The sequence below is a fragment of the Budorcas taxicolor genome, chromosome 21, assembly GCF_023091745.1.
Source record: "Budorcas taxicolor isolate Tak-1 chromosome 21, Takin1.1, whole genome shotgun sequence".
Lineage (NCBI taxonomy): Eukaryota > Metazoa > Chordata > Mammalia > Artiodactyla > Bovidae > Budorcas > Budorcas taxicolor.
The window spans coordinates 59,691,361-59,718,484 of record NC_068930.1 but is presented as its reverse complement, the minus strand read 5'-3'; the positions used below and the strand labels follow the sequence as shown (position 1 = coordinate 59,718,484).

Below are 27,124 nucleotides of genomic sequence, written 5' to 3'. Positions count from 1 at the left end.
GACTGCAGCACACCAAGCTTCTGTCCTTCGCTACCTCCCAGAGTTTGCGTAAACTCAAGTCCATTGAGTCGGTGATGCTATCCAACCATCTCATCCTCTGTTGCCCCCTTCTCCAACTATGAGAGGTGAATACTGCTCAAATATCGTTGTGGTCGCTCTTAAGTTAATGAACCTCCCTAACTATCATTGATCATAACTATTTCTTGTTGCAGAAAAGAATTCCTTTTCATACCTGCAATCGTAATGTGTTGTCTAAATTATGTAGGCAGATAAACTGAGCATTTGGAAATCAGAGACTCTAAGGAGTGTACTTGGCAGTCAATTAACATTTGCTGAATGAATGAGCTATTCAGTGTGCATTACAAGATAATGGCGATGACAATGGTTAGAAATGAAGAAGGAAAAAGAAAGGGAAAGACAGGGAGAGGAAAGAAACAGCTGTAGCTCTAAGGCAGCTGGCATGACAATTACTGCTGCTGAAGCGACCACAATACACTGGTTTTAATTATTCTGAAGTTGGTTCTCCAGTTTGCATATCACTTCAGATTTTTGCTTCAAATGTCCCCTCCTACTGATTGTCGTTTAGTCATCCATTTAATGTCTGTTAATCCATAGGGAAGGTGAGGGAACAAAAGATTAATGTCAGCGATAAGTTTCCTAGTGTTTTCTGTATTTCATTCTCACAGTAACTCTGTAAGAGAAGGTCTATTATCCTTGTTTTACAGGTGAGAAAAACCGAGGTTTAGCAGTAGTCTCATGGTCACAGAGGTAGTATGGAGCAGAGCTAGAATTTGAACCATGGGCTGTCTGAAACTAGAGAGTATGCTCTTACCATTACACCTTTCTGCTTCCACACTACTCAGACTTCTAACTTGATTCCAGTCACTGTGAACGTTCCCAGTACTTTATAGTTTTAGAAGAAATTTTATTGGAGTAGAGGTGCTTTACAACTTTGTGTTAGCTGCTGCTGGACAGCAAAGTGCATCAGCTATACATATTCATTTATGCCCTCTTTTTTTGGATTTCCTTCCCACTTAGGTCACCACAGAGCGTCGAGTAGAGTTCCCTGCGCTATACAGTTCTCATTAGTTACCTATTTTGTGCACAGTATCAATGGTGTATGTATGTCAATCCCAATCCCCCAATTCATCGCATCCCTACTTTCCCCCTTGGTATCCATACATTTGTTCTCTGTGTCTCTGTTTCTGCTTTGTAAACAGGATCATCTATAACAATTTTTTTCAGATTCCACATATATTCATTAATACATGATATTTGTTTTTCTGACTTGCTTCACTTTGTATCACAGTCTCTAGGTCTATCATGTCTCTACGAATGACCCAATTTCCCCAGTGCTTCGTAGTTTACAAATGTTTTCATACTCCCTCTTTCTCCTTCCCTCCCTTCCTACCTCTTCCTGTGTGTGTGTGTGTGTGTGTGTATAAATGTGTACCGCATTGGTTTATTACATTAATTTTCTCCTTGTATCGTTTGCATTCTTAAGCCTCAAGATGCCTGTGCCGCAATGTTCTGAAGTCAGAAAGTTCTGCAAGGTCTGTTAAAGAAAACAGCAGTTCCCTAGGCCCCGACTTTCTCAGTCCCCTTCCCCAGAGCCAATAACTGTCAGCTCCTTCAGCTGTTTCTTTTAGCATTTGTTTCAGCATTTCTAAATGCTATGCTTATATTGCTACTTTCAACTACCTCAACCCCAGCCTACTCCAATTGCATACTTACGCACTTTTCTATCCACTCTGCCAATACAGTTCTATCATTTTGTTGGTTAAGTCAAATCAATATGTATGTTATTATCACTATGTAAATGCCTACATACTCTGATTACCTTTCTTTTTTGTTTTTCATGGAGTTATAGATGGGGCATCTCTGGGGGCTCAGTGGTAAAGAACCCACCTGCAAAGCAGGAGACGTGGGTTCAATCCCCGGTTCAGGAAGATCCCCTGGAGGAGAGCATGGCAACTCACTCCAGGATTCTTGCCTGGAGAATCCCATGGACAGAGGAGTCTGGTGGGCTGCAGTCCACGGGGTCAAAGAGTCAGATGTGACTGAAGCGACTGAGCGCCAACGCACAGAGTTATAAACACACACTTAGCTTTTACTTTTCACTTCATTTCAGTTATCCCTAGCTCATAGCCAAATCCTCCCCCAAAGGTGTATTTCTCTTCAATGTAGTCAGACACATTAGGTAGTCTATCAACTTCGCCTTCTTTGAAACACGTGAGAGCCTTCTGGTTTTCACCATTTTGACTTTGAGGCTTCTGTAGACTTGCTTCACAGCTGTCATTCTGGGATCAAACTTCGCCATTATTCTGAGAGTCTACATGTCTCTCTGTTGTGTCAGGTCTCATTTCCAGAGCCCTACATGTCTTAGCTTTTGATGTTCTTCCTTTCTTTCATCTTCTTTTTTTCCACTGATGATTCCAACATTTCAGGGGCTAATAATAAAAAAGGTGGTTTGTTTTTTTTCTCACTTTCAGTAGATATCCTCTGTATGTTGGCTGCAGCTCTGCTCCATGTTAGCTTCTTTCCAGGATCCAGGAGCGGTCCTGATCTGACCCACACCCACTATTTGGGAAAGAAAAGAGCAAAGATATCCATAATTTCCATTTGCATTTAATTGTTCAAAGCAAAGCAATAGCCAAGTTTGATGTCGTTGGGAGGGGAAATATAATAGAATTGTAATCCTGATGGAGAAGGGCAGGGAATATTCTGAACACATAACACAATCTGCTCTGTGTTCCCCTTCACTTGCTCCCACATTTTTGGATAGCCATCCTCCAAAAGCTTTCTGCAAAAGGGTGCATAAGAGCTAAATTTGTTGAGATCCTGAATGTCTAAAATATCCCTTTTACCCAGTTAACAGCTAATTTAGATATAGAATTTTAGATTGAAATGATTTTTTTTGAAATGATTTTTTTTTCTCAGAATTTATGGGTATTGCTTTGCTGTCTTCTTGATTCCAGTGTTGCTGTTTAGAAGTCCAATGTAACCCTAATGCTTGTTTATAAACTTTTTTCCTTCTGGAAGTTTATTTTTGTTCCCATTGATCTGAAATTTCACAGTGGTATGTCTGTGGATTTGTTTCCATCCATTGTGCTGGATAATTGACAGACCCTCTACATTTGGAAATTTATGTCCTTCAGTTTGGAAAATTTTCTTGAATTATACCTTTGATATGTATATACGTGAAAAGAAGGGAAGCAAAAAGGAAAGGAGAAAAGGAAAGATATACCCATTTGAATGCAGAGTTCCCAAGAATAGTAAGGAGAGATAAGAAAGCCTTCCTCAGCAATCAATGCAAAGAAATAGAGGAAAACAATAGAATGGGAAAGAGTAGAGATCTCTTCAAGAAAATTAGAGATACCAGGGAACATTTCATGCAAAATGGGCTCGATAAAGGACAGAAATGGTAGGGACTTAACAGAAGCAGAAGATATTAAGAAGATGTGACAAGAATACACAGAAGAATTGTTCAAAAAAGATCTTCATGACCCAGATAATCAAGATGGTGTGATCACTCACCTAGAGACTGACATCCTGGAATGTGAAGCCAAATGGGCCTTAGAAAGCATCACTACGAACAAAGCTAGTGGAGGTGATGGAATTCCAGTTGAGCTATTTCAAATCCTGAAAGATGATGCTGTGAAAGTGCTGCACTCAATATGGCAGCAAATTTGGAAAACTCAGCAGTGGCCACAGGACTGGAAAAGGTTGGTTTTCATTCCAATCCCAAAGAAAGGCAATTCCTTCATCCAGGCAATGCCAAAGAATGCTCAAACTACCACACAATTGCACTCATCTCACACGCCAGTAAAATAATGCTCAAAATTATCCAATCCAGGCTTCAGCAATATGTGAACCGTGAACATCCATTGTTCAAGCTGGTTTTAGAAAAGGCAGAGGAACTGTAGATCAAATTGCCAACATCTGATGGATCATGGAAAAAGCAAGAAAGTACCAGAAAAACATCTATTTCTGCTTTATTGACTATGCCAAAGCCTTTGACTGTGTGGATCACAATAAACTGTGGAAAATTCTGAAAGAGATGGGAATACCAGAGCACCTGACCTGCCTCTTGAGAAACCTGTATGCAGGTCAGGAAGCAACAGTTAGAACTAGACATGGAACAACAGACTGGTTCCAAATAGGAAAAGGAGTACATCAAGCCTATATATTGTCACCCTGCTTATTTAACTTCTATGCAGAGTACATCACGAGAAATGCTGGACTGGAAGAAACACAAGCTGGAATCAAGATTGCTGGGAGAAATATCAATAACCTCAGATATTCAGATGATACCACCCTTATGGCAGTAAGTGAAGAAGAACTAAAGAGCCTCTTGATGAAAGTGAAAGAGGAGAGTGAAAAAGTTGGCTTAAAGCTCAACATTCAGAAAACTAAGATCGTGGCATCCGGTTCCATTACTTCATGGGAAATAGATGGGGAAACAGTGGAAACAGTGTCAGACTTTATTTTTCTGGGCTCCAAAATCACTGCAGATGGTGATTGCAGCCATGAAATTAAAAGACGCTTACTCCTTGGAAGGAAACTTATGACCAACATAGACAGCATATTGGAAAGCAGAGACATTACTTTGTCAACAAAGGTCCATCTAGTCAAGGCTACAGTTTTTCCAGTAGTCATGTATGGATGTGAGAGTTGGACTATGAAGAAAGCTGAGCACCAAAAAATTGATGCTTTTGAACTGTGGTGTTGGAGAAGACTCTTGAGAGTCCCTTGGACTGCTAGGAGATCCAACCAGTCCATTCTAAAGGAGACCAGTCCTAGGTGTTCATTGGAAGGACTGATGCTGAGGCTGAAACTCCAATACTTTGGCCACCTGATGCGAAGAGGTGACTCATTGGAAAAGACCCTGATGCTGGGAAAGAGTGAAGGCAGGAGGAGAAGTGAACGACAGAGGATGAGATGGTTGGATGGCATCACTGACTCAATGGACATGGGTTTGGGTGAACTCTGGGAATTGATGATGGAAAGGAAGGCCTGGCGTGCTGTGGTTCATGGGGTCGCAAGGAGTTGGATATGACTGAGCAACTGAACTGAACTGATACCTTTGATAATTTCCTGCCCTCCACCATTTTACCCCTATGTCTATTCACACTATTTTCATGTCTTCTATCTTATTTTATACTTAGAAAAGCTCTTTTTAATTATCTGAATGTGTTTTTTTCTAAACGGCATTTGATACTTATTTAAAATGCAATGCCTTCTCCTATCTCTATTAGGATACTTGTGTTCACGCTCAGTTGCGTCAGTCGTGTCTGACTCTGCAACCCCATGGACTGTAGCTCTCCAGGATTCTCTGTCCATGGGGATTCTCCGGGCAAGAATATTGGAGTGGGTTGGCATGTTTTCCTCCAGGGGATCTTCCCAAACCAGGGATGAAACCTGCGCCTCCTGCAGCTCCTACACTGCAGGCAGAATCTTGACCACTTAGCTATCTGGGAAGCCCCTCTATTAGGATATTTACTAATAATTTGCTTTTGAACATTTCCTTTTTCCTGCTTAGTCTCTTCATCCTTCAAGTTGCCTATCCCCTTTATGTTTGGCTCCTGTATTTTATATTAGAGTAATTACTTTAACTCCTTAAATTTCTGGTGATCGCACCCCTAGTTCAGAAACGCTATTTTGCCTTTTCAGAAAATTATTTTCCAGCAAGTGGAGAAAGGAAGTCTCTTGACTGAACAGAGTAGGGTAGAGAATGGTTTCTTAAATGGACTTTAAAACAATCTTCCTGTTTTCAGTTTTGTCTCCACTTCCTAAAGCACCTGTTGCATCAGTTTCTAAATATTTTGTGAGTTCTACATGCAAATCAAATTGCTTCTCAGCCTTCTCCTGGCTAGATTTGGGTCCAACTTTCTCGGGTCTGCTCAATTATTAACTCATCCATATGCTTTCTGGTTCCCAGAATGGTATTACTGTGGCTCACCTCATTTCACATTGGTCTTGTAGGTTTACACTTTTAAAATATCCCTTACTATTGTTTTAATAAATCTGGAATGAAAGTAGAGGTAAATGCATGTGCTCAACCTACTATTTTTAAGCAAAAGTCTTATGACTCTGCAAACAACCAGGGAAGACATTATTACCCCCATTTTTTTTTAAAAGAAGAAACAGAATTCAAATGACTTGTCAGGGTTACACAGGATATAATGCTGGACCTAGGGCTTGTATTCATTCTGGTCATTTTACTCCAGGTTCAATGCTCTTTCCACTAAATTCCTAAAAAAGAAGGCTGTATAATGTCGTTGTTAAAAGCATGATCTTTGGCACCAGAGATGTGGGTATGAGTCCAGGTTTTGCCTTTTGATAGCTGTATTCTTTTGACAGATTGTTTAGTCTCACTACAGTTAAAATTCTTCATTGGAATTTGAATAAAATGGGGATGATATCAATAGCACAACCTCAAGACAGTGTTTTGAGGATTCAATTAGATAATATATGTAAAGTACTCAGCAGAGCTTCTGGCATATAGTGAGTGCTCCCTTATTACTATAATGGAAAAATTGAAATGATAAGATATAATAATGATTTGCAGTTTTAATTAACTGAACTATGTTCAGGGAAACTTTTAAATTAATTCTGCAGACATTTACTGAATAATTAGCATGTGCACTGTGGAATGTTTATTCTCCCTTTCTCTTCTATTTGAACCTCTTAATGAAAACATCTTTGATTAATATCTACTCCAAAACTAGTTGAGCTTAGATGACAAATTTCTGAGTAAGGATAGAAGAATTGGACAGGGTCACAGATTTTTCTATCCATCAACATAATTAACAGCAACCAAACGCATTTACAAAGCCCCAAATTCACCAGCAGCTAAAACAAGGTAAAGAATGAAACCTTGCTCATAAATGAAACAGATGTTATAAATTACTGATAAGAGAAACAGAGTATTCTGGTGCAGTCAGGTGTGGCTTCTCACTCTGTCCCTATTCCTCAGAAGAACAAGAGGAAAAAAGTGTGGGTTTTTTGAAATTAATTTTTTATTGGAGTATAGTTGATTACAATGTTGTGTTAGTTTTTGCTGTAAAGGAACGTGAGTCAGATATATGTGTGAGTGTGTGTGTTGTTGTTGTTGTCATTGTTCAGTCGCTAAGTCCTGTCCATCTCTTTGCAACCCTATGGACTGCAGCACTCTAACGAAGAATTGATGCTTTTGAACTGTGGTGTTGGAGAAAACTCTTGAGAGTCCCTTGGACTGCAAGGAGATCCAACCAGTCCATTCTAAAGGAGATCAGCCCTAGGTGTTCTTTGGAAGGAATGGTGCTAAAGCTGAAACTCCAGTACTTTGGCCACCTGATGTGAAGAGTTGACTCACTGGAAAAGATTCTGATGCTGGGAGGGATTGGGGGCAGGAGGAGAAGGGGTCGACAGAGGATGAGATAGCTGGATGGCCTCACCAACTTGACGGACTTGAGTTTGAGTGAACTCCGGGAGTTGGTGATGGACAGGGAGGCCTGGTGTGCTGCAATTCATGGGGTCGCAGAGAGTCGGACACGACTGAGCGACTGAACTGAACTGAAGCTTCCTTGTCTTTTATTATCTCCCAGAGTTTGCTCAGACTCCTGTCCATTGAGTCAGCGATGCCATCCAACCATCTCATCCTGTGTGTGTGTGTGTGTGTGTGTGTGTGTGTGTGTGTGTGTGTGTGTATGTATGTACCCACTGTTTTTAGATTCCATTCCCATACAGGTCATTACAGAGTACTGAATCCAGCTCCCTGCGCTATAGAGCAGGTCCTTGTCAGTTATCTATTTTATATATAGTATTGTGTATGTGTCATTCACAATCTCCCAATTTATCCCTCCCCCTGAGGGTAGGGCATCTGACAACATTCTGAGGTTCTCTCTCATGCCTTCACTAATTTGTGAAGAATTCTGAGGGTGTAGACAAGGGGATGAGTGAAGAAATGGGAGTATACAAGAAAATTGTTTTAGAATGGAAGTCTCCATAAACCACCATGGTACCTCAGCAGAGATTATAAAGGCCTCTAGAGCTTTCTACTCCCAAGGTAACCAAGTTGAGCAGAAGAACTGATACAAAATACACAAGAGTATAATACATCCCTGCTTGGTTATACTGGGCTGGGACTGACCATTTTACTAAATCTCACAAGAGAGCAGAACTAATAAGGTTAATACCATGGAGGAAAGACATGGGGCAATCACAGTGAATAAAGAGTGAAAAGGCATAGAGATTTAAGAATTTGAAAGAAATGAAAGATATAGTCAAATATAATCCAATACAGGGCTAATTGGTGTCTCAGAGGAAGAGAACTCAACAAATTCAAAATAATAAGAGGTATTATACCAAAACCCCCACCATCTACACAAGGGAAAATTGATTTAGAACAGTTAACATAGCTGCTGCTGCTGCTAAGTCGCTTCAGTCGTGTCCGACTCTGTTCGACCCCATAGAAGGCAGCCCACCAGGGTCCGCCGTCCCTGTGATTCTCCAGGCAAGAACACTGGAGTGGGTTGCTATTTCCTTCTCCAATGCATGAAAGTGAAAAGTGAAAGGGAAGTCGCTCAGTCGTGTCTGACCCTTTGCGACCCCATGGACTGCAGCCTATCAGGCTCCTCCGTCCATGGGATTTTCCAGGTTAATTCTCTGATAATTAACACAAAGATACATTATATTCTCATTGAATTCTTGAACTTCAGGGTTAACTGTATATAGCCTTCAGGAATCTTGGAAGAAAAGAAAATCGCCTATAATAGAAAAATTTTGACTCAACTCAGACTTCTTCAGAGCAAATGTCAGAGGAAAAAAAAGACACAAGAGCCATGGCTAGAAAATTCTGAGAGAAGGAAGGTGAAGAAAATGTGAGCCACCAGCAGTATTTCTGTTCAAGTATTTGCTCAAGGCAACAGGCAGACAAAAAAGAACTCAGAGAATGTGGCCATTAACCATTCTCGAAAAAACTAGCTAAGAAATCCCACCCATTCAGGATGTGAATAAAAAATTAAAAACCCAGGAATGATGATACTAGGATAAAAGAATTGGTGGTAAAGCACTGAATCCATTTGAATACCGAAGTGAGACTAAACAACTAAACACGGTTGCCACAAGCTGTAAATGTTACAAACCCTGACAAAGTAGAAACCATATAAACCACAAAAGTTGGGAGTTGAAGTACAGAGGGTGGGAGGAAGTATAATAATGTTAATTACCTCATTTTGCTGAGCAAATAGTCAACTGACACTATTAATCAGGAAATATGGGCTGTTCTGATTTTTTTTTAATGTATTTTCATTGCCCATATTTTTTGGCCATTTTTCATATCTTTGCTGCTGCTCCCTTTTACATCCTTTTTTAAACCAATATGCATTGAATATCAATCTACATAAACTGAATACTTAATAAATGTTGTTGAGGCAATTTTGCAGACTTCATGGGACTGTAAATTCTTGAAGATTGGGAATATGTTTTATTCATCTTTGAATTCTCTCAGCACCTGGCATAGAAACTTGCATACAGTAGATCATCAGTAAATTTTTTGAATAAATGAATTAATTTGCTTTGTTTCATATACATTTTGTTGCTAGAACAATGGCTCACTGGAAATATAAGGAAAATGAACCATAATTGGAGAATATGATAAAGCCTGTCACCCACATCTGAGAGACCTATTATAAATGTTCCTGATGCCTCATTAAAGACATTCTATTGTTTTCAGAATGCATTTTCCCCCAGTAAATAATCTCTGCTCACTCTAATTTAATCATTCATACAGCTTTCAGAATGATCATTTCCAAACTCAGCTCTGATCCTGTCACTTCTCTGCTTAAAAACCTCCTATGCTCCCCTACTAGCTACAAAACAGAATCCAAATTCCTGTGCATAGCACTGAAGGTCCTATGTGATCTGGCCTCAGTCCATCTCTTGCAAGCCAATGCCCCTCACATGTTATCCATTCAGGAGTTTTGAAACATGCTATATACGAGGATGAGACAGTTGGACGGCATCACAGACTCAATGGACATGGGTTTGGGTGGACTCCAGGAGTTGGTGATGGACAGGGAGGCCTGGTGTGCTGTGGTTCATGGGATTGCAGAGTGGGACATGACTGAGTGACTGAACTGACTGATTGACTGACTGATATACATTTGTGCTTCTATATCTTTGCTCATGTTGTTCCCTCTACTTAAAATGTCATTTTTCATCCCATATCCTTCTCTTTCCTTGCTGTCAGCAACCATCATGATACTACTCCTTTCCTTAGAACCCAACTCCATTACTTTCTCTGTTAGGCTTTGCTGTCTCCCATGCTTAAATAACTGTACTGTTTGTGGTTCTTCTTTCTTTCTATTATATTTTTAAAGTTTTGACTGTGCTGGGTCTTCATTGTGGTGCTCAGGCGTTCTCTAGTTGCAGAGCATGGGCCCTAGAAAGGGAAGGCTCAGTAGCTGCCATGAAGGGGGAAGTTTCCCCATAGTGCATGGCATCTTAGTTCCTGGACAGGGGATTGAACCTGAGTCCTCTGCATTAGAGGGCAGATTCTTAACCACAGAACCACCAGGGACGTCCCTGTCATTTTTTTGTAGTACTTTGCTCACGCTCCATTTATTGTATTATGTAGTCACTAAGTCATGTCTGACTATTCGCAACCCCATGGACTGTAGCCCGCTAGGCTCCTCTGTCCATGGGATTTCCCAGGCAAGAATACTGGAGTGGGTTGCCATTTCCTTCTCCAGGGGATCTTTCCAACCCAAGGATAAAACCTGCAACTCCTGCATTGGCAGGCGGATATTTTACCATTGAGCCACCAGGAAAGCCCCTCCATTTATTGTATTATAGCTAATTGTACATATATCAAACGCTGTCTCCTCGCTCATGATCTTCTTGGTTTGTACATTTCCTTTCCCCATATTCTTTGGGCTGTGCCTTATGTATTCTAGAACGCTGTCACAGAGAATGTGCCTGACATATAATAAATGTTTGATGGATGTCTGTAGCTTGGAATTTAAAAAGTACATGCATTTCTTACATTTCCATGTAAAAATAATTATTTTAAGTAATGAGGGCTAAACTGAAAATCCTAAGGGCTTGTAGAAGATGGAAAAGCTGTCTCTTAAGCTGTGGTTTTCTGTCCTGATAAAAGAGAAATCTCTAGAGGTAGACTGCTCTGGGAAAACTCTGTGAGTTGTTTAGCTCCTGAAATTAGAGCAAATATACGTGTATTACTCTTGGAAAACTATAAAGTAACCATTACCCTGATTGGAGATGCTTTACACTGAAAAGCAGTGCTCCATTTGGATATGCAAATCTTTGGGTGTGGAGAAGAAGCCTGCTTCCCCAGACACTGATGCAGACAAGAACAGAACTGTTTCTTCCCTCTGTTGATTTAGACCATAGATGTGTCAATATGAGTTTCCCTGATAGCTCAGTTGGTAAAGAATCCATCTCCGATGCAGAAGACCCCGGTCCAATTCCTGGGTCGGGAAGATCCCTTAGAGAAGGGATAGGCTACCCACTCCAGTGTTCTTGGGCTTCCCTTGTGGCTCAGCTGGTAAAGATTCCGCCTGTAATGCGGGAGACCTGGGTTTGATCCCTGGGTTGGGAAGATCCCCTGGAGAAGGGAAAGGCTACCCACTCCAGTATTCTGGCCTGGAGAATTCCATGGACTGTATAGTCCATGGGGTCACAAAGAGACGGACAAGACTGAACGACTTTAACTCTCTCACTCATGTGTCAATATATTGTTGCTTCTATAGAGATATGGATATCCTTGCTTGAGCCCACCATCTAGGAGAATAGAAGCTGAGGTCTAAAGGATACAGAAAAGCAAAGACAGGCATGATCCCTACCGCTTCCTGGAGAAACAATTATGCATGGTACCAAACTGGCTTTGGTGAGACTCTATCTACAAAGACTAAGTCAATCTTTGTGAGAAATGCGCTATTGTTGGACTGCTGTGTTGTAAGGTGATAGCCCAGTTGGGTCAGAGGTCAAGGTCACAGTCCTGGGGCTGGAGGATGGAGTTTCCTTAGAAAGAAACAGAAAATGGGCCTTTGAAAGTGGACCTTAAACTGGGTGAAGAGGGTTGTTTTCTTCTCTGAGCTTTACAGAGGTTGGGTGTGGATGCTCCAGACATGGCTAGGGGAACTCTTGATTGAGAGGGGAGCTGCATGGACCCAGACATATGGACCCAGGCTGGAAACTCAACAGTAAGGCAGGCCTGATCTAGTCCACAGGGCTCTGAGAGCAGCCATATCATACCCGTTCGTGATGTCCTGGTGAAGAGAGGGCAGTGCCCCTTCCTGCCAAATCCCAAGGCAACGCTGAAGATGGCATTGGCTGGAGAGAGCTCAGTGTCCCAGAACGTCAGGGTGTGGGACATCTGAAGCAGAGGCAAGAATAGTTCAGTTATTTCAGGAATACGTGGGTGCCAGCACCTCTCCTACAGACTCCTCTGCAGTAGAGAAGGGAGGGAAACTCCAAAGGGAGTGGACTGACATCCTGGTAATTTGAAAGGTGGGAACTCAGAGCTATTGTAGCTAGGGATATTTTTGAGGGGAATTTTATTTTAAATATGACTTCCTTTATAATCGAAAATTCATGAACACTATGATACTCTGATTCTCAAGGGCATACAAGGCCATTTATTGAGCAAACCCTTTCCATTCTGGGCATCCTGCTCGATAGGCTTGAGAAATACAAAGGTAAATAAAGTACTCCTCCGTTTGACTTTACATGAGCCCTTTCTTTTTTTGTTCCTCTTAGGTTTTGGTTCTTGAGCCTTTTTGTAGAGGCATAGAAGAAACCAGAAACGAACTGAAGGACTCTCACTTTTCTTCCATTATGTTTTCATCCTCTGCTTTGTTCACAAAATGTTCTGTATCAGAGAGTAAGGGAGGGTTTTAAGTTTTTTCTGGATATTATGCATAAGCATGATGAGTATCTGACTGGTCTTTCAATGAGGTGAGCTGACTTGATTTTCTTAGGCTAGGCAGGAATGTTACTTAATGCACTGGTATAGCAATCACAGTCTCATCCCTGTCGATTGCATTTATGGTCATACTTTGAAAAAAGACTGCATTCAGCTCTGTAGAGCTTTTCTGGATTCATGGTGCTTTGTCTTTTTATTCTGCTACTGCTGCTGCTAAGTCGCTTCAGTCGTGTCCAACTCTGTGTGACCCCATAAGACGGCAGCCCACCAGGCTCTCCCGTCCCTGGGATTCTCCAGGCAAGGACACTGGAGTGGGTTACCATTTCCTTCTCCAATGCATGAAAGTGAAAAGTGAAAGTGAAGTCACTCAGTCGTGTCCGACTCTTAGCGACCCCATGGACTGCAGCCCACCAGGCTCCTCCATCCATGAGATTTTCCAGGCAAGAGTACTGGAGTGGGGTGCCATTGCCTTCTCCGCTTTTTATTCTAACAGCTGCTTATTTGCATAACTTGTTAAAGATGCTTTCCTATCATCACACTACTGGTCTTCCTCTAGCTTTTTGGACATTTTTTCTTGCTTGTGTAGATTTTACATCAAATAGAAACTTTCCCTTCAATAAAAGTTTGCCCATCTGAAGATCTTCATCATCTTCTCCCAACTACACAACAAAGTTGAACTCTATAGAATATCACTTTGATGCTTTAACAATTGAACTTGAAATTTCTGAGATTCTCTTAGTTTCTTCTCTTGGGATTTAGATGCTGTAAAATATCTATTAATTCCATTTACTTCATTTAAAAAACATTTATTGAATATTAATATTATGCTGCAGGCGCTAGGGTATCTGCTGGAGCTACAAAATAGAAGAGCTCACACCTGGTTTTATGGATAGACTACTTGGCTTACTGCTTCTAGTTTCTAAATTAATGCTTCCAGAATTGCACTAAGAACCTCCTCTTACAGCACTTGTATGCCATTAGGGAGAATGCTACTAATGAGGAGAGCAATCCAAGATACAAAGGAGGACAGTGTCGGTCACATGCAAAAAAAAGGTGGGGGTGGGGGGTGGGGGAATAAATCCTGGAGTCCAAAGATACTAGAGAAGAAGCATACTTAAATGGTTGAAAAATTTTCTTGGTTAATGTAGGGTTTTATTATTGTTATGTTATACCTACAAACAATAACATAATTGAAAATAACAGGAAATTACTGTATTTCATTATTTTTCAATTAATATGTTTATTAATGTTATTTGTTGATTTAATCCTTTTGTAACATTTCCTCCCAAAATCTTTTGGGAGAATACTGTCTCAGTGAAATTTTTGTAAAGAACATGAAGTCTTTAGATATGAGGTCAGAGAAGGCAGGAGATAATATTTTTCCTTTGTGATGTGTACCTCCTTACATTCTCTGCTGTTTTGTTGAGGAAGTACGAAGACATGATAATTCTAGTTCTAAAGGTGTAGATAATGGATCCATCGTTTCCTCTGCGTTATATCGGCTGAAGCACCACGTCTCAGTCTCTTCCTTTTGTCTTGTGAAAATAAGAGGAGGCAAACGGTGTTTGAGTGGAGGGTTTCTAGGGGTTAAACCCTGGTGCTTCAGCCCCTCCGCGAACCCTGCACCTTTTACTCAAGCAGCTCCTGTAAAACAGATGCTCTCCAAAATAAGAGGAGTGGAGCAGAGAAGACCGTCCAACTGTCGTGGGGTACAGCAGCGCAGGTGGGGGCAGCCGCCTGGTCCAGAGCCGAAGGTGCCTGCATTCTGCAGGTGCAGGGACTGTGAGCTCTCAGCGCTCAGGCACCAGAGAGGCGGGAGCCGCGGCGTTGCAGAGCGTGCGACTTGGGCCCTGAAGAGGAGGCCAAATATATTCCAAACAGCTGACATTGATCAAACCGATTGCCCGCACCTGGCCCGGGGGAGGGAAAAACACCATCTATCCGAACCGCAAAGAGAAAAGGAGCCCCTAGTTTGGGACGCCAGAGGGCGGGTCTGACTTGGCTCGGTGCGACTGCTTTGCCGCGATTGCTTCCCTGACCTGTCTATCATCGCAGTGTTCTGTTTCTATTGGCTCTTCCGTCTGCCACTCGGTTCCGCCGCGCTGACCCCCATTGGCCTCCCTCAGGCCGAGTCCCCGCCCCACGAGCAGGACACGGGCAGTGGGGCGCGGAGCAGAGCGAGTCCGGCGTTTGCTCTGGGCTGGGGGAAGGCGGTGGCGGAAAAGGAGGAGGAGCCGGGCCGGCAGGAGGCAGCGGCGGCGATCGCGCTGGGGTGATGGTGCAGGTGCTCGGGGCCGGCGCGGAGCTGCCCGGCTGAGGGGCGCCTGGTCCGGGGTCCGCAGCGCCGCCGCGTCTCTCCCGGAGGCGGGCGGGCGGGAAGATGCTGAGCAGGTTGATGAGCGGCAGCAGCAGGAGCCTGGAGCGCGAGTACAGCTGCACCGTGCGGCTGCTGGACGACAGCGAGTACACCTGCACCATCCAGGTCAGTGCCGCGCCGCGCCGCCCCGCCCGCGGGAGCCCCTTGTTCCCCGAGTCTGGCCAGCTTGACCCGCGACCGCCTCCCGGGGGTCGCTCCAGACGCCAGCGCTTTGTCCGCCGCTGCCTGCGGCGGATGGCCCCGCCGGTGCAGGTCCGGGGTTGGGTACCCGGAGCTCGGCGCAGCTGCGGCGCGAGTCCCGGCGTCCTGGACCCCCCAGCTTGTCCCCTTCGCTCTCCCGAGGTGAGGGCGCCCCATCCTGGCTCCTCGAACCCGCCGATATGGGGAGCACCTTCGGCGGGTGTCCGGAGAGGGTGGGAGGCTCTTTCCTTGGCCGCCCCGTCGGGGGGCGGGGGTGTGGAGGGCGCGGTGCAGGCTTTGGCTTTCTGGCCGGGCAAGGACGGCTGGCGGCTTTTCCCCTATCTCTTTGGCTGGAAGGATGATGGTGTATGTCATAATCTGCCCCCCCCCCCCCCCCCCCCCCCCGCCAGCATTTGTGAGTCAGGGCTCTCTGAAGGTAGAATTGAACGCGTAGCCCATGCAGAGTGGCCTATTGAAGGGAACCCAGCCCCTTGGGCTTTGAAGACTTAGCCCCCTTCTCCCCCCGGCTTTTCGCTCCTCAAATCTTATTCAGCTGGGCAGTTCTGGGGGCGCGAGGTAAAGATTTAGCAACAAGTCCCAGTGATTTGAGGGATGGCATTGGCGAGAATCGGTGACTTACAAAAAAAAAAAAAAAAAAAAAGGAAAAAAACGCCAACAATACGGTAATGCTGCACAGCATTTCCTCGGAACCTGGTGTTTTTGAAGGGATTTTTACAACCTCCTGCTGTGTGGCACGTCAGGAGTAGTAGTCTTGCCCAGGAATGCAGTCGCAGCCCTCTCTCCTCCTTTATGAAGTCAGAAATAGAAACCGCTGACAATGCTCCAGTGTAGTTCACAGTCAAGAGGGTCCTGTACTCACCTGCCCCAAACTGCTCTTTCTGGAGAAGCAAATTGAGTTGGACCCGGAGGGTCTCACCTGATCACTTGCCTCCGCAGCAAAAACCCGAGAGGGCTTCTCATCTCAGATGTAGCAGGCAAGAACCGTCGGCCCGGGTCCTACTCTCTTTGTCTCCCTCCCCGCCTCCCTCCAGCCCCCATTAATTATTTTTTTTTTTTTTTGCTGACAATGCTCAATAGTGGAAAATAGCGGTGTGTGAGAAAGACGCTGGGTAGTATATGAGAGCAGCTGCTGTCTGCTGACTCCGTGCTCAGTTCTGCCTTCTCTCCACTTTCCTTTTTCTCCCACCTCCAAAACCCAGCTCTAGGCATAAGTGCTGACCTCTACCAAAGATTTATGAGGGTAGGGAAAGAGAACAAAATCTCTTCTTCAGGCCCCTTAAATACAGATTAAGCAGTCATAAAGATGCTAGCCATAAAGTGAAAGGATTTTTGTAGTAGAATATGATAGAGAGATGTTGTGTATTATATCCTTACTGAATGAGTGACATGCTACTTTTTGTTTCTATTGTATCTTTATGTGTCATGTACAAGTTTTTTGTTTTTGGTGGGAGTGGGGGGAACCAGAGAAAACATGGATTGAGTTGACATGTTTACTATTTGAATACATTGTGTAGAGCTTTTAAAAATCTTTATTTTAAAATTTAAAGCATTTACACAATAGCATATCAAGGGCAGTGTGAGATTTAGAATTCATGAGTCTTAAAAATACTTTTGGGGTATATGGTTAAATAAAATTTCTGGGGCAGATTATTAACTTTTGCTGAGATATAAGGTACAAATAAAACACTTCTCCATTTAGTGATAACCTTGTGGTTTTAAGGTATCACAACAAGGCAACTAGTTATTTTTCCCAGTTAGTGGAAAACCCAGCTGGCAGATTGGTGTTATACTTGTGGGTAGTTTTTATTACTGTTGAGGAAAATATTTTTAAGTTGAGCAGGAGTTATTGGATTTATGCTTTCTATGCACTACTGTGGTTGTGTTTATTTTCCTGCTGGTCTTAATTTTACATTGTTACAATTTAATATGTTATAAAAATTTAGGCCACTTAAAAATTAAGCCTGGTGTAATATGCCCATACTGTAAGTGTTCACTATCTAGATGTTTCAGTGATTGTGCATTGTGTTTCTTTTATGAAAATTTAAAAACACAGGAATTCTAAAGTATATGCATTATTGTCATTCTTTGGTGCTACTACTGTGAATTGCTTTTGTTTTTACCCATGTGAGGAAATGTAGATAAGACAGTATTTTATGTGAAATTAATATTTTGAGCATATACCTTTTTTGAGCATTTAGAGATTGAGCATTTCTTAGCAACTTTTCCCCCTTGTATATTTATATTATGTGTGTGTGTGAGAGAGAGAGAGAAAGAGAGAGCACACACATGTGCTTATTTGTCAAAACACTGGGCACAGGGTCTTTTTTTAAATCAATCTGCGTCACTTATTAAATTAAAGCAATATTTACATCATTTAGGAATTACAGTACCATATATTATATTTAAAAAATTGGTGATAGTTTAAACTCCTTTCCCTAAAAGTATTGTATGCCAGTGTTTTTCTTGAAAATAAGGTATCTAAATTTCAATGCTTCTTGAGGTGATCGGAGATCACACAGGGTATTACAGAACCAGAAATGTATCATTGGCTTAGAGTTACATTTGGTAAATTTCAGTTTGTACGAAATTCTGTGGAAGTGTTGGTCTAGCCTTTTGTATTGCAGCAGTTATACTGATCTGGCATTTATGATGTGATTATTAAGGTAATAAAAATTCCTTATATCCTCTCAATGAAGGTTGCCACAGTTACCAGGCTGTTCTTTTACTCTTTCTGATATGCAATTGTATTTGTGGACCATGAGAAATGAAAGTATACATAGAAGGGTTGTAGTATAATTGCCTCCCTGTGAAGAACATTGTTAAGAGTTCCCTGCCAGTTTTGAAGGTCATTGCTTCATAAATGCAAATCTGATCCATATTTTGCACATATCTCTTCTACTTAATCACATATTTATTTAGTTATCACATTTACTACCTTACTTTATTATTTTGTTTGGGGAAAAATAGGAAAAATGAAAAGGCTACCTAGTATTTTTGAACTCCCCAAATGGAGTCATTTACATACTTAGGCATGTAATATCCTGAAGAATAGATTTTTAAACTATCTTCCAGGTTATAATAGTTTATAAAATATTAAAGACTATTACAGAAATGCCAGTAGAAGTATGTATCAAAAATATATTTCTGCCAAGTCAGAAATATTAATCACCTTTTTTGGTTATTGCTGAAAAGTAAAGCTACCGGAGAAATGAATCTGATTTTACTGGGAACATACTAAAATAACAACTGATTAAGCAGTTAGGGTAGATTAGTTTTTCCAGTTAAATAAGGTGCAACCATAAATGAAATGTACATGCAGAAGCAGTTCTAAAGTGGAACCAAAATGCGGGTTTGATTGTGGCTCAGCCACTTAGTAACTGTGGGACCTGGAGTAAGGAAGGGAATGTTGAGGGGGAGAACGAACGTGTTGATCCTTACACCTGCCAGGTACTTTGTGTATCATTATCTCATTTTCCTCACATCAGTGTTAGGGATTGATTATAGACTCATTGTACCAGCTGAAGAAAATGGGATTGTGGGTTGATGGGAGAGCCTGTATTTGTTGAATGGCTAACTGTGTACTAGTTTCCTGCCAGGCGCTTTGCTTCTACCTTACATCAACCACTGAGAGGTAGGTGGTATTGTCCTTATTTTACAGATGAAAATCCCAGATGAAGGAACTTGCTCAAAGCTAGTAGGTGGCTGTACTGTATTTAAACCCCAGTCCAGCCATCTTTGTTCCCATCTTTGTTCCCTCTCTCCATTCTGACTCCTTATGGCACTTCACCTGTCTGTACCTTAATGTCTTCATCTATAAAATGGAAATTTAATACTTACATCACAGTAAAGACAAAGTTACTTGGAAAATTACTACAAATAATAAAGAACATTTAAATAGACTGCTGTACTTATATTATGCTTTAGTCTGTTCAATTCAGAAATAGAATTGAGAAATGTTTTACTGTTTTAGAAAACTAAATGAACTTAAGCTGTAAGTTGGAGAGGGAAATGGCAACCCACTCCAGTATTCATGCCTGGAAAATCCCGTGGACCGAGGAGCCTGGTAGGCTACAGTCCATGGGGTCGCAAAGAGTCGGACACGACTGAGTGACTTCACTTTCAAGCTGTAAGTGCTTTTAAAATGATTTCTGACTGATTTCAATAAAATTGTAAAATCCTGTGCTGGCTTAAGTGAAATCTTTCTTAGAACTCTTCTTTAAAATCAAGAGTTCAGGTCTGCTTTCCTTCTACTCTATGAACTCTTTGGCTTTAGAGGGACGTTTGTTGCTTGAACCGTGGCTTGTCTTTTTTAAGAACTTCTTGGTAAGTGGAATCCTTGGTTTCATTAATGCAAAAGGGATGTTCTTAGAGAATTAGGGTAATTTTCTTAACAGATGAAAACACAGAGCGGTTGTCTTTTCACGAATATTGTTTTTTTAAAACTTTATTTTAAAAAGGAATTATGCAGTCTCAGGATTTCTGTTATGATAAGTCAGTTAGAATCTAATTCTTAAAACTAAGTTCCAAAATGAGCCTTCTAGGATCCTAAAAGCACGTGTATTCTGTTTCTTAATTAGTGTATTAAAACATTTATTGTATAAAAGAATGCAAGTCAGTTTGGTACAGAAGGTAAATTCTGGACATGCATTTATGCTTTCATTCTTTTTGATTTTGAAGAAATCCTGTTTAAGGAAGTGTCAGTGTTCATCCAAGAGGAACCTAGAAGCAATCACTACAGAAGATTTTACTTAAGGGTATTTGTATGAATTTTCATTTTGTTAAAAGCTTGGAATGAGTATGCTAGATGAGGCAATTCACTATAGTGTATAATAAAATATAATGTGGTTTTTGAGTCCTCTGTTACATTGTCCAGAGACAACATATCATGTCTGCGATATTAATGTCATACTTTAAAAAAGGAAGTGTTTGCCAAAATAAAATCAGACAACCTGGGGCAAAAACAGTACTTTTTCATGTTTGTAGTGATTTATGTATAGATCTTAAAATGTGTAACCCATAACAAGAAGCATGATGTTATTTTAGAGGCAATTTACCAATGATATATTAAAATATTTTGGATTATTTTAAGAAATTTATTTTCTAATAGATCACCCTTTAGACTAATTTACAAAGGAGAGAGTAAGTGGAGGCTATAAGTCTTAAACCCTGAGAATTACAGCACCTAGTTCAGTGCCTTGCATAGTTTTAGTTCGTAAGTACTTCTAATTTGTGCTATGGGACTGCTGGGTTAACCAAAACACTTTAAAAGTTGCTATACCTGAAAACAATGGACTTTTTTTTTAACAACTGTATCAATGTAACCCTTTCTGTAGTTTCAACCCATTCCATTGCAAACCATTTTGCTGTGTAGCCCCCTTTCTGATGAGAAATACAGTATGTAAATGTGGTATTTTATGAAGCCTGATAACTTTTTGTCATTATCCTTTGTGGAATTAGTGGGCTTCAGTCCAAAACCACTATAATTTTTTTCCTTTGTCTCTTAGGATGTCAAGCCTTTCAGGTGCCCTCACTTCCCCCATCTCTGCAGGTTTAGAAGGCTTGCATCAAATGAATACGGTGTAGTACAGTGTACACGGGTGTAGTACAGTGTACATGGGTGTAGTACAGTGTACATGGGTGTAGTACAGTGTACATGAATAGAGGTCTGGTAAAACTCGGATATTGAGTATAGGTATCACCACAGCCACAGAAATCTCCTTCACTCCTTTTCCAGGTCAGCACAGCATAAAACAACCTCCTCACAGTCTCATTTTCTAACCTCTTGCCCGGACAGGAAGTGAACCATGCTTGCCAATCTGTTTCTAATTATGTCTATTTCAAGTTGAATTCATGTTCTCTCTGATGGGCTCATCTGTAACATTCTGTCGGACTCTGCAGCCGCGTTTTCCCGGAGCAGCTTCCTGTGGGTCACTCTCCCTCAGCTGTGCCTAGCCAGAGCTTGTACAAGAGATGGGAATGCCTTACAGCTTCTGTATCTCACCTGTGTGGTGCTCAGGGAGGAGGGTGCTGCTCTCTCGGAGGCCAAGTGGCAGTTGTTGCTCCTTTGGTTTATGGTCTTGATCCCTGGGGCTCAAGCCAACCATCTGACTGGTTTTCTCGTGCAGTGGAGAAATTTGAAGAGTACTAAAGCATCTCTATCCAGGTGGCGCTAGTGGTAAAGAACCTGCCTGCTGTTGCAGGGGACATAGGAGATGCAGGTTCGATACCTGGGTCGGGAAGATCCCATAGAGAAGGAAATGGCAGCCACTCCAGTATTCTTGCCTGGAGGATTCCTTTGAGGAACCTGATCAGCTACAGTCCATGCTGTCTTGAAGGGTCAGACACGACTGAAATGACTTAGCACATACCAAGCATCTCCATCCTATGTTGTAGAGTGAATGGTGTTTCTCCTAAGAAAGCAAAACACCTTGTCATATGTCCATTCTAGCTACTGAAGCAGGCCTGCCATTCTTTTAAGACCCTAAACCGTGGTGGCCAATAGGTCATTTTGAACTTTGACAGACATTTTACATTTGGGTAGAGCCAGAAGTAGACTGGGGTGAGCAGTTTCTCTGGGAGGATAATCCCCAGATTTAAATTATGGACCTCTTGCCTCCCAAAGCAACCATGTGATCCTCATTATTGTCAATATTCTGAACAAGATAGGCCCCTTTTTGGTCTTTCACCAATTACAATTGCTGTACTATTTTCAGGTGTTTACTTTTGTGGTCCTTCCAGCTTTGTTGTATCATATCCTAGATTTGGCAGGTAGGAACTTGAGAAGATTCTTAGGTTCAGATTCTCCAGGCTTTTGCTTGCTACTGCCAGATTAAACATCAGCTTGTGTGAAGTCCTCTAAGGAGATCCTTCCGTGCCATGCTCATACAGGCAAAATAATTGGGCCACATGCTTGGCAACTGCTGAGTTTGTGTACAATAGCTCCATTCACTTGTCTACAGAAAACACCCCTTTGACAAGTGATTATAGCTTTTGTCCCCCCCTCCTCTACTTCTGACTCCCTGCGTTACCATGACCTCATCTGTTGCTCTGTATTTAGAGGCACTCTGGACCACTCCAGAAATGCTTTAGGACTTGTTCTCATATGTTAAAGATCATTTCAAGTTAGGTAACCACTGCCTACCCAAGGAAGCCAGGACCCAGGATAAGGACCAAACCTAGCTATCCTACCTTATTTGAGCCGTCTTACTGTGTCACAACTCAGGGGATTTCTTCTTGTAGAAATCGTGAACCTTGTTAAAAGTAAGGAGAATAGAGTGGGTGGTTTAAAGCAGTGGTTCTCAAAGTGTGGTTCCTGGATGAGCAGCATCAGTTTCACCTGGGTGCTCGTTAGAAATGCAAAGTATTGGCTCTGCTGCAGATCCAAAGAGTCAGAAAGTTGGGGGCTGGAGCTTAGCTGTTTGTTTTAACAAGCCTTCCAGCTGACCCTTAGCTTGCTGAGGATTGAGAATCCCTCCCGGGTCACACAGATATTTAGGAGGGAACATTGATAAGTATTGTTGATTGACTGGATATTAAAAGTGCAGGAGAACGAGAAGCCAAGAGTGAATCTCATATTTCTAACTTTCTATTTCTGAATGGCCTTAACTGATTCTCTAATTTTGAAAGGTAAAAGGTTATTTGCAGATATGCATACCCATTTTCAAGTGGGCAGGAGTCTAAAGATGGGTCTTAATTCCAATTTGATGCTCTTATATTATAGATTATTATTCATCTTCTCTGACTTACAAACAATATGATTATTTCATATTTGTATACTGTTTTTCAAAGAAATCTTCATAACTTAAAGCACGAGGGGGACAGGAGTTGTAAAGGTCCCTGTCATCCAAGGGCTTACAGTCTAGACAGGGATTGCAAACATGTAAACAGCGAACTATAAAACATCACAAAATTCAGGGCTTACACAAGGTGGTATGCTGTGACAGTACAAATGTGGGGGACTTGAGACTAATAAATATTTTTCAAAGGAGGTGAGGTTTGAACTGGGTCATGAAAAGTTGCCAAAAGCAGAAAATGGGCTATGGGGATGGGTAAAGGGCATTCCAGGCTGAGGTAGCAGCAGGCTCCCTCTAGGCAGAAAAGCTAAAAGTGTAAAGCCAAATATACTTAGTCTTTCTTTTACTATGTTGATCTGACTTGCTCTGGTACAGTTGAGTCAAACAACAGGAATCTACTTGCCTAGGAAAAATTACTGTCAGTGAATTTCAATCATTCTTGACGTGCTCAAAGGAGTGAGTCTAAACTAAAATGCATAAAGCTGGCATTGAATTAAATCTAATTCCAAAACTGTAACCCAAATTAAGATTCCCCATAAAGCAATGGCGTCATATAAAGAAAACGTGCATTGGGATAGCAATCTTAATTCTGTGGCTGCAGCAAGCGCATGTGAATTTTATTTTCAAGAAATGTCGTCTTTGGCATCAATCTGTTACCTGACAAAAAAGAGGGTATCAAATTCTGCTGCTGCTAAGTCGCTTCAGTCATGTCTGACTCTGTGCGACCCCATAGACAGCAGCCCACCAGGCTCCCCCGTCCCTGGGATTCTCCAGGCAAGAACACGAGTGGGTTGCCATTTCCTTCTCCAGTGCATGAAGGTGAAAAGTGAAAGTGAAGTCGCTCAGTTGTGTTCGACCCCATGGACTGCAGCTTACCAGGCTCCTCTGTCCATGGGATTTTCCAGGCAAGAGTACTGGAGTGGGGTGCCATTGCCTTCTCTGAAATCAAATTCTAACATGCAGCTAATGTTTGAAAATCCTTTGGCTGATACAGTATAGCCTAGATCGTGTATTAAGAGCCTGGAAATGTGACCCATGGAGCCCTAAGAGGCACCTTTTTTTTTTTTTTTTTTTTAGCGTTTTTAACCCAAGTAGCCACCCCAAATAGCTTTTCTAGAGGACAGCCGAGTACTTCCCTGGATTCTCCCATGCGCCCCTGCCTGCCAGCTCCGAAGTTCCCAGCCCTACACAGGCTGCACTTTTAGCACTCAGCACAATGCCAGGCTGGAGCTTCGGGGATGGGAACCTCCAAGAAAGCACTGTTTGGCATTTGGGCAATCAATGTTTGGCAGAATGCCAATGCTAATCGGTTATTTTGCTCTGGAAAAGGAGAAAAAGGAGGGATAGTCTACAGGCTGATGAATAGGGAAATGACTGACAATATGAGCACTGCATATTATTGGAGAGATTAAGGAGGCTTGCTGTGAAGTGGTGTTACAGGAGCCAGATAAATTAGCAAAAGCCCATGGGCCCAAGACCTGAAAGGAATAGTGCTGTCTCAAAACAGCATGCCCTAGGGCACACTCAGATGTCTGGCCATTTTCTTTGAATTTGTGGTAGGAAAAGCCAGATCATTCAGTTCAGTTCAGTTGCTCAGTTGTGTCCGACTCTTTGCAGCTCCATGGACTGCAGCACGCTAGGCCTCCCTGTTCATCACCAACTCCCGGAATTTACTCAGACTCATGTCCATTGAGTCGGTGATGCCATTCAACCATCTCATCCTCTGTCGTCGCCTTCTCTTCCTGCCTTCAATCTTTGCCAGCATCAGGGTCTTTTCAAATGAGTCAGCTCTTCACATCAGGTGGCCAAAGTATTGAAGTTTCAGCTTCAGCATCAGTCCTTCCAACGAATATTCAGGACTGATTTCTTTTAGGATGGACTGGTTTGATCTCCTTGCAGTCCAAGGGACTCTTAAGAGTCATCTCCAGCACCACAGTTCAAAAGCATCAATTCCTCGGTATTCAGCCGAACCCTCTTAGTCTGGTACTCCATTCCGGCACTCCAAAGTTTGGCAAATTATCCTTTGCCTCCAAACAGATGCAGAGCCTGTTTCTCTGTAGCCTGATTTTAACTCAGGGCCCTCTAGTCTGGGCCCTAGCCTAATTCTGAGGACACCTAAGTGGAAGAGTTGACTCCAGGAGTCCCAGAGGATTCCAGATACTCTAGGCAGGAGGTGTTAGAAGATTCTTATTTTGTCACACAAGAGCCAAGCAGGTAAGTAAGAACATTGATCACCAGACAAGGAAGCAGAAATAATCAATTCACTGAAGGATCTCAAGTACGTCTAGGGGATGACTAAGGCTGGAGAAGACACCCAGCCTGCCCTCTTTCAGATTTTTGCCTCTAGAGAAGTCTAAAACTCCCTGAGGTTGTTTTGGAATTAGAAGTTCTTAGGTCAGAAGGACCTATGGACTGGCAATGATGCCTGGGATGTTACCTTGAATTTGCAGTTTTGCAGTACACACTCATCTGTACCATAGAATATCCCATCAGCACTTTGGGAGACCACTCAGAAGGAATCTGCCTGTGAGAGAAAAAAGGTCCGATCAAAACGTAAGGTAGTTCCATAGATTAAAGGATGTGGATTACATTATGCTTCAGTGTATATTTACATACATTACAATCACACCTTTTTTTTTTTTTAACACTTCCCTCCACCAACAGGAGGTGTGGTCACACAAAGAATTTGGCCATAAGCAAAAATCTAAATCTTCTTCCATCTATGCCCAGTTTCAGATTCTAGTACATGTGAAGTAGGTTAAAAAAAAGTGGGCATTTGCTTGCTGTAACTACGGGATATAAGTTACTGAGCTAACTGTTGTCATGTCAGATTTTATAAGCAGAATAGCTGATCAACATTTCCTTTGCTTATTTTTAGATATACCTTGGGTAATTTAGGTAATTTAGCTTCTTTAAATGAATAGCTGTAGTACAGAAAGCACAGGTAGGAATTGTTTTCTAATAATTTTATGGTAAAGGAGAATACATATTACCTGTATTCCAATTTTTGATATTGGTACTAGACAGTCTGATTATTTGAAAGAGACAGATATAATGATATTTTATTGTCTTGCTGCAAATTGTATCTTAGTGTGTCATAAAAGATTATGAACTATTTCTACTAATAATGTGTCTCATATAAGATCCCTTTAGCTTCTGGTCAGAAGAAAATGGAAAAAGAAATCGAACTTTTGTCTTCACTTCTTGATTTCCACAATTTTCCTTCCATCTTTTCTGACATGATAGCTCTTCTGTCCATCTCTTATTATGTTCTTTGTTTTATGCTAATTTATACTCTAGGCCATTCATTTAATACATTCTCTTATCACCACTTTTAATTGGCATCACTGACAAGTTATACCTTTGCTTATAGTCAGATTCTTTGTGTCGTGGCCATACCTTCTATACCTGGCTCCCCATTGGTGGTGGGAGGTGTTAGGGGAAAAAAGTGTGATTGTAATGTATGTAAATATACACTGAAGCATAATGTGATCTCTATCCTTTAATTTTGTTGTTTAACGCAAAAATGTTGTATGTTGGTTAATTAGAATTTGAGACAGTGCAAACAAATGAAAATCTGTATTGTATAAAGTGATATTTTGAGGCTGGACTGAATATTGTATGTTTAGATTTTCTATTAATTTTTTGCAATTATTTATAGTTAATGGGCTTCCCTGGTGGCTGAGATGGTAAAGAATCTGCCTGCAACACAGGAGACCTGGGTTTGATCCCTGAATCGCAAAGATCCCCTGGAGAAGAGAATGGTTACCCACTCCAGCATTCTTGCTTGGAAAATTCCATGGACAGAGGAGCCTCAGTCCA

At 41.8% G+C, this 27,124-nt stretch overlaps 1 protein-coding gene across 1 annotated transcript in view; it reads left to right on the top strand.

Annotated features, from left to right (window-relative positions):
- The first annotated feature begins 15,311 nt into the window (after positions 1-15,311).
- FRMD5 (FERM domain containing 5) overlaps positions 15,312-27,124 on the top strand; it is a 322,295-nt gene continuing 310,482 nt past the window's right edge. Inside the window, exon 1 of the mRNA XM_052659739.1 lies at positions 15,312-15,413. Within this exon, the coding sequence (XP_052515699.1) occupies positions 15,312-15,413 (102 nt within the window). The remainder of the gene's footprint in view (positions 15,414-27,124) is intronic.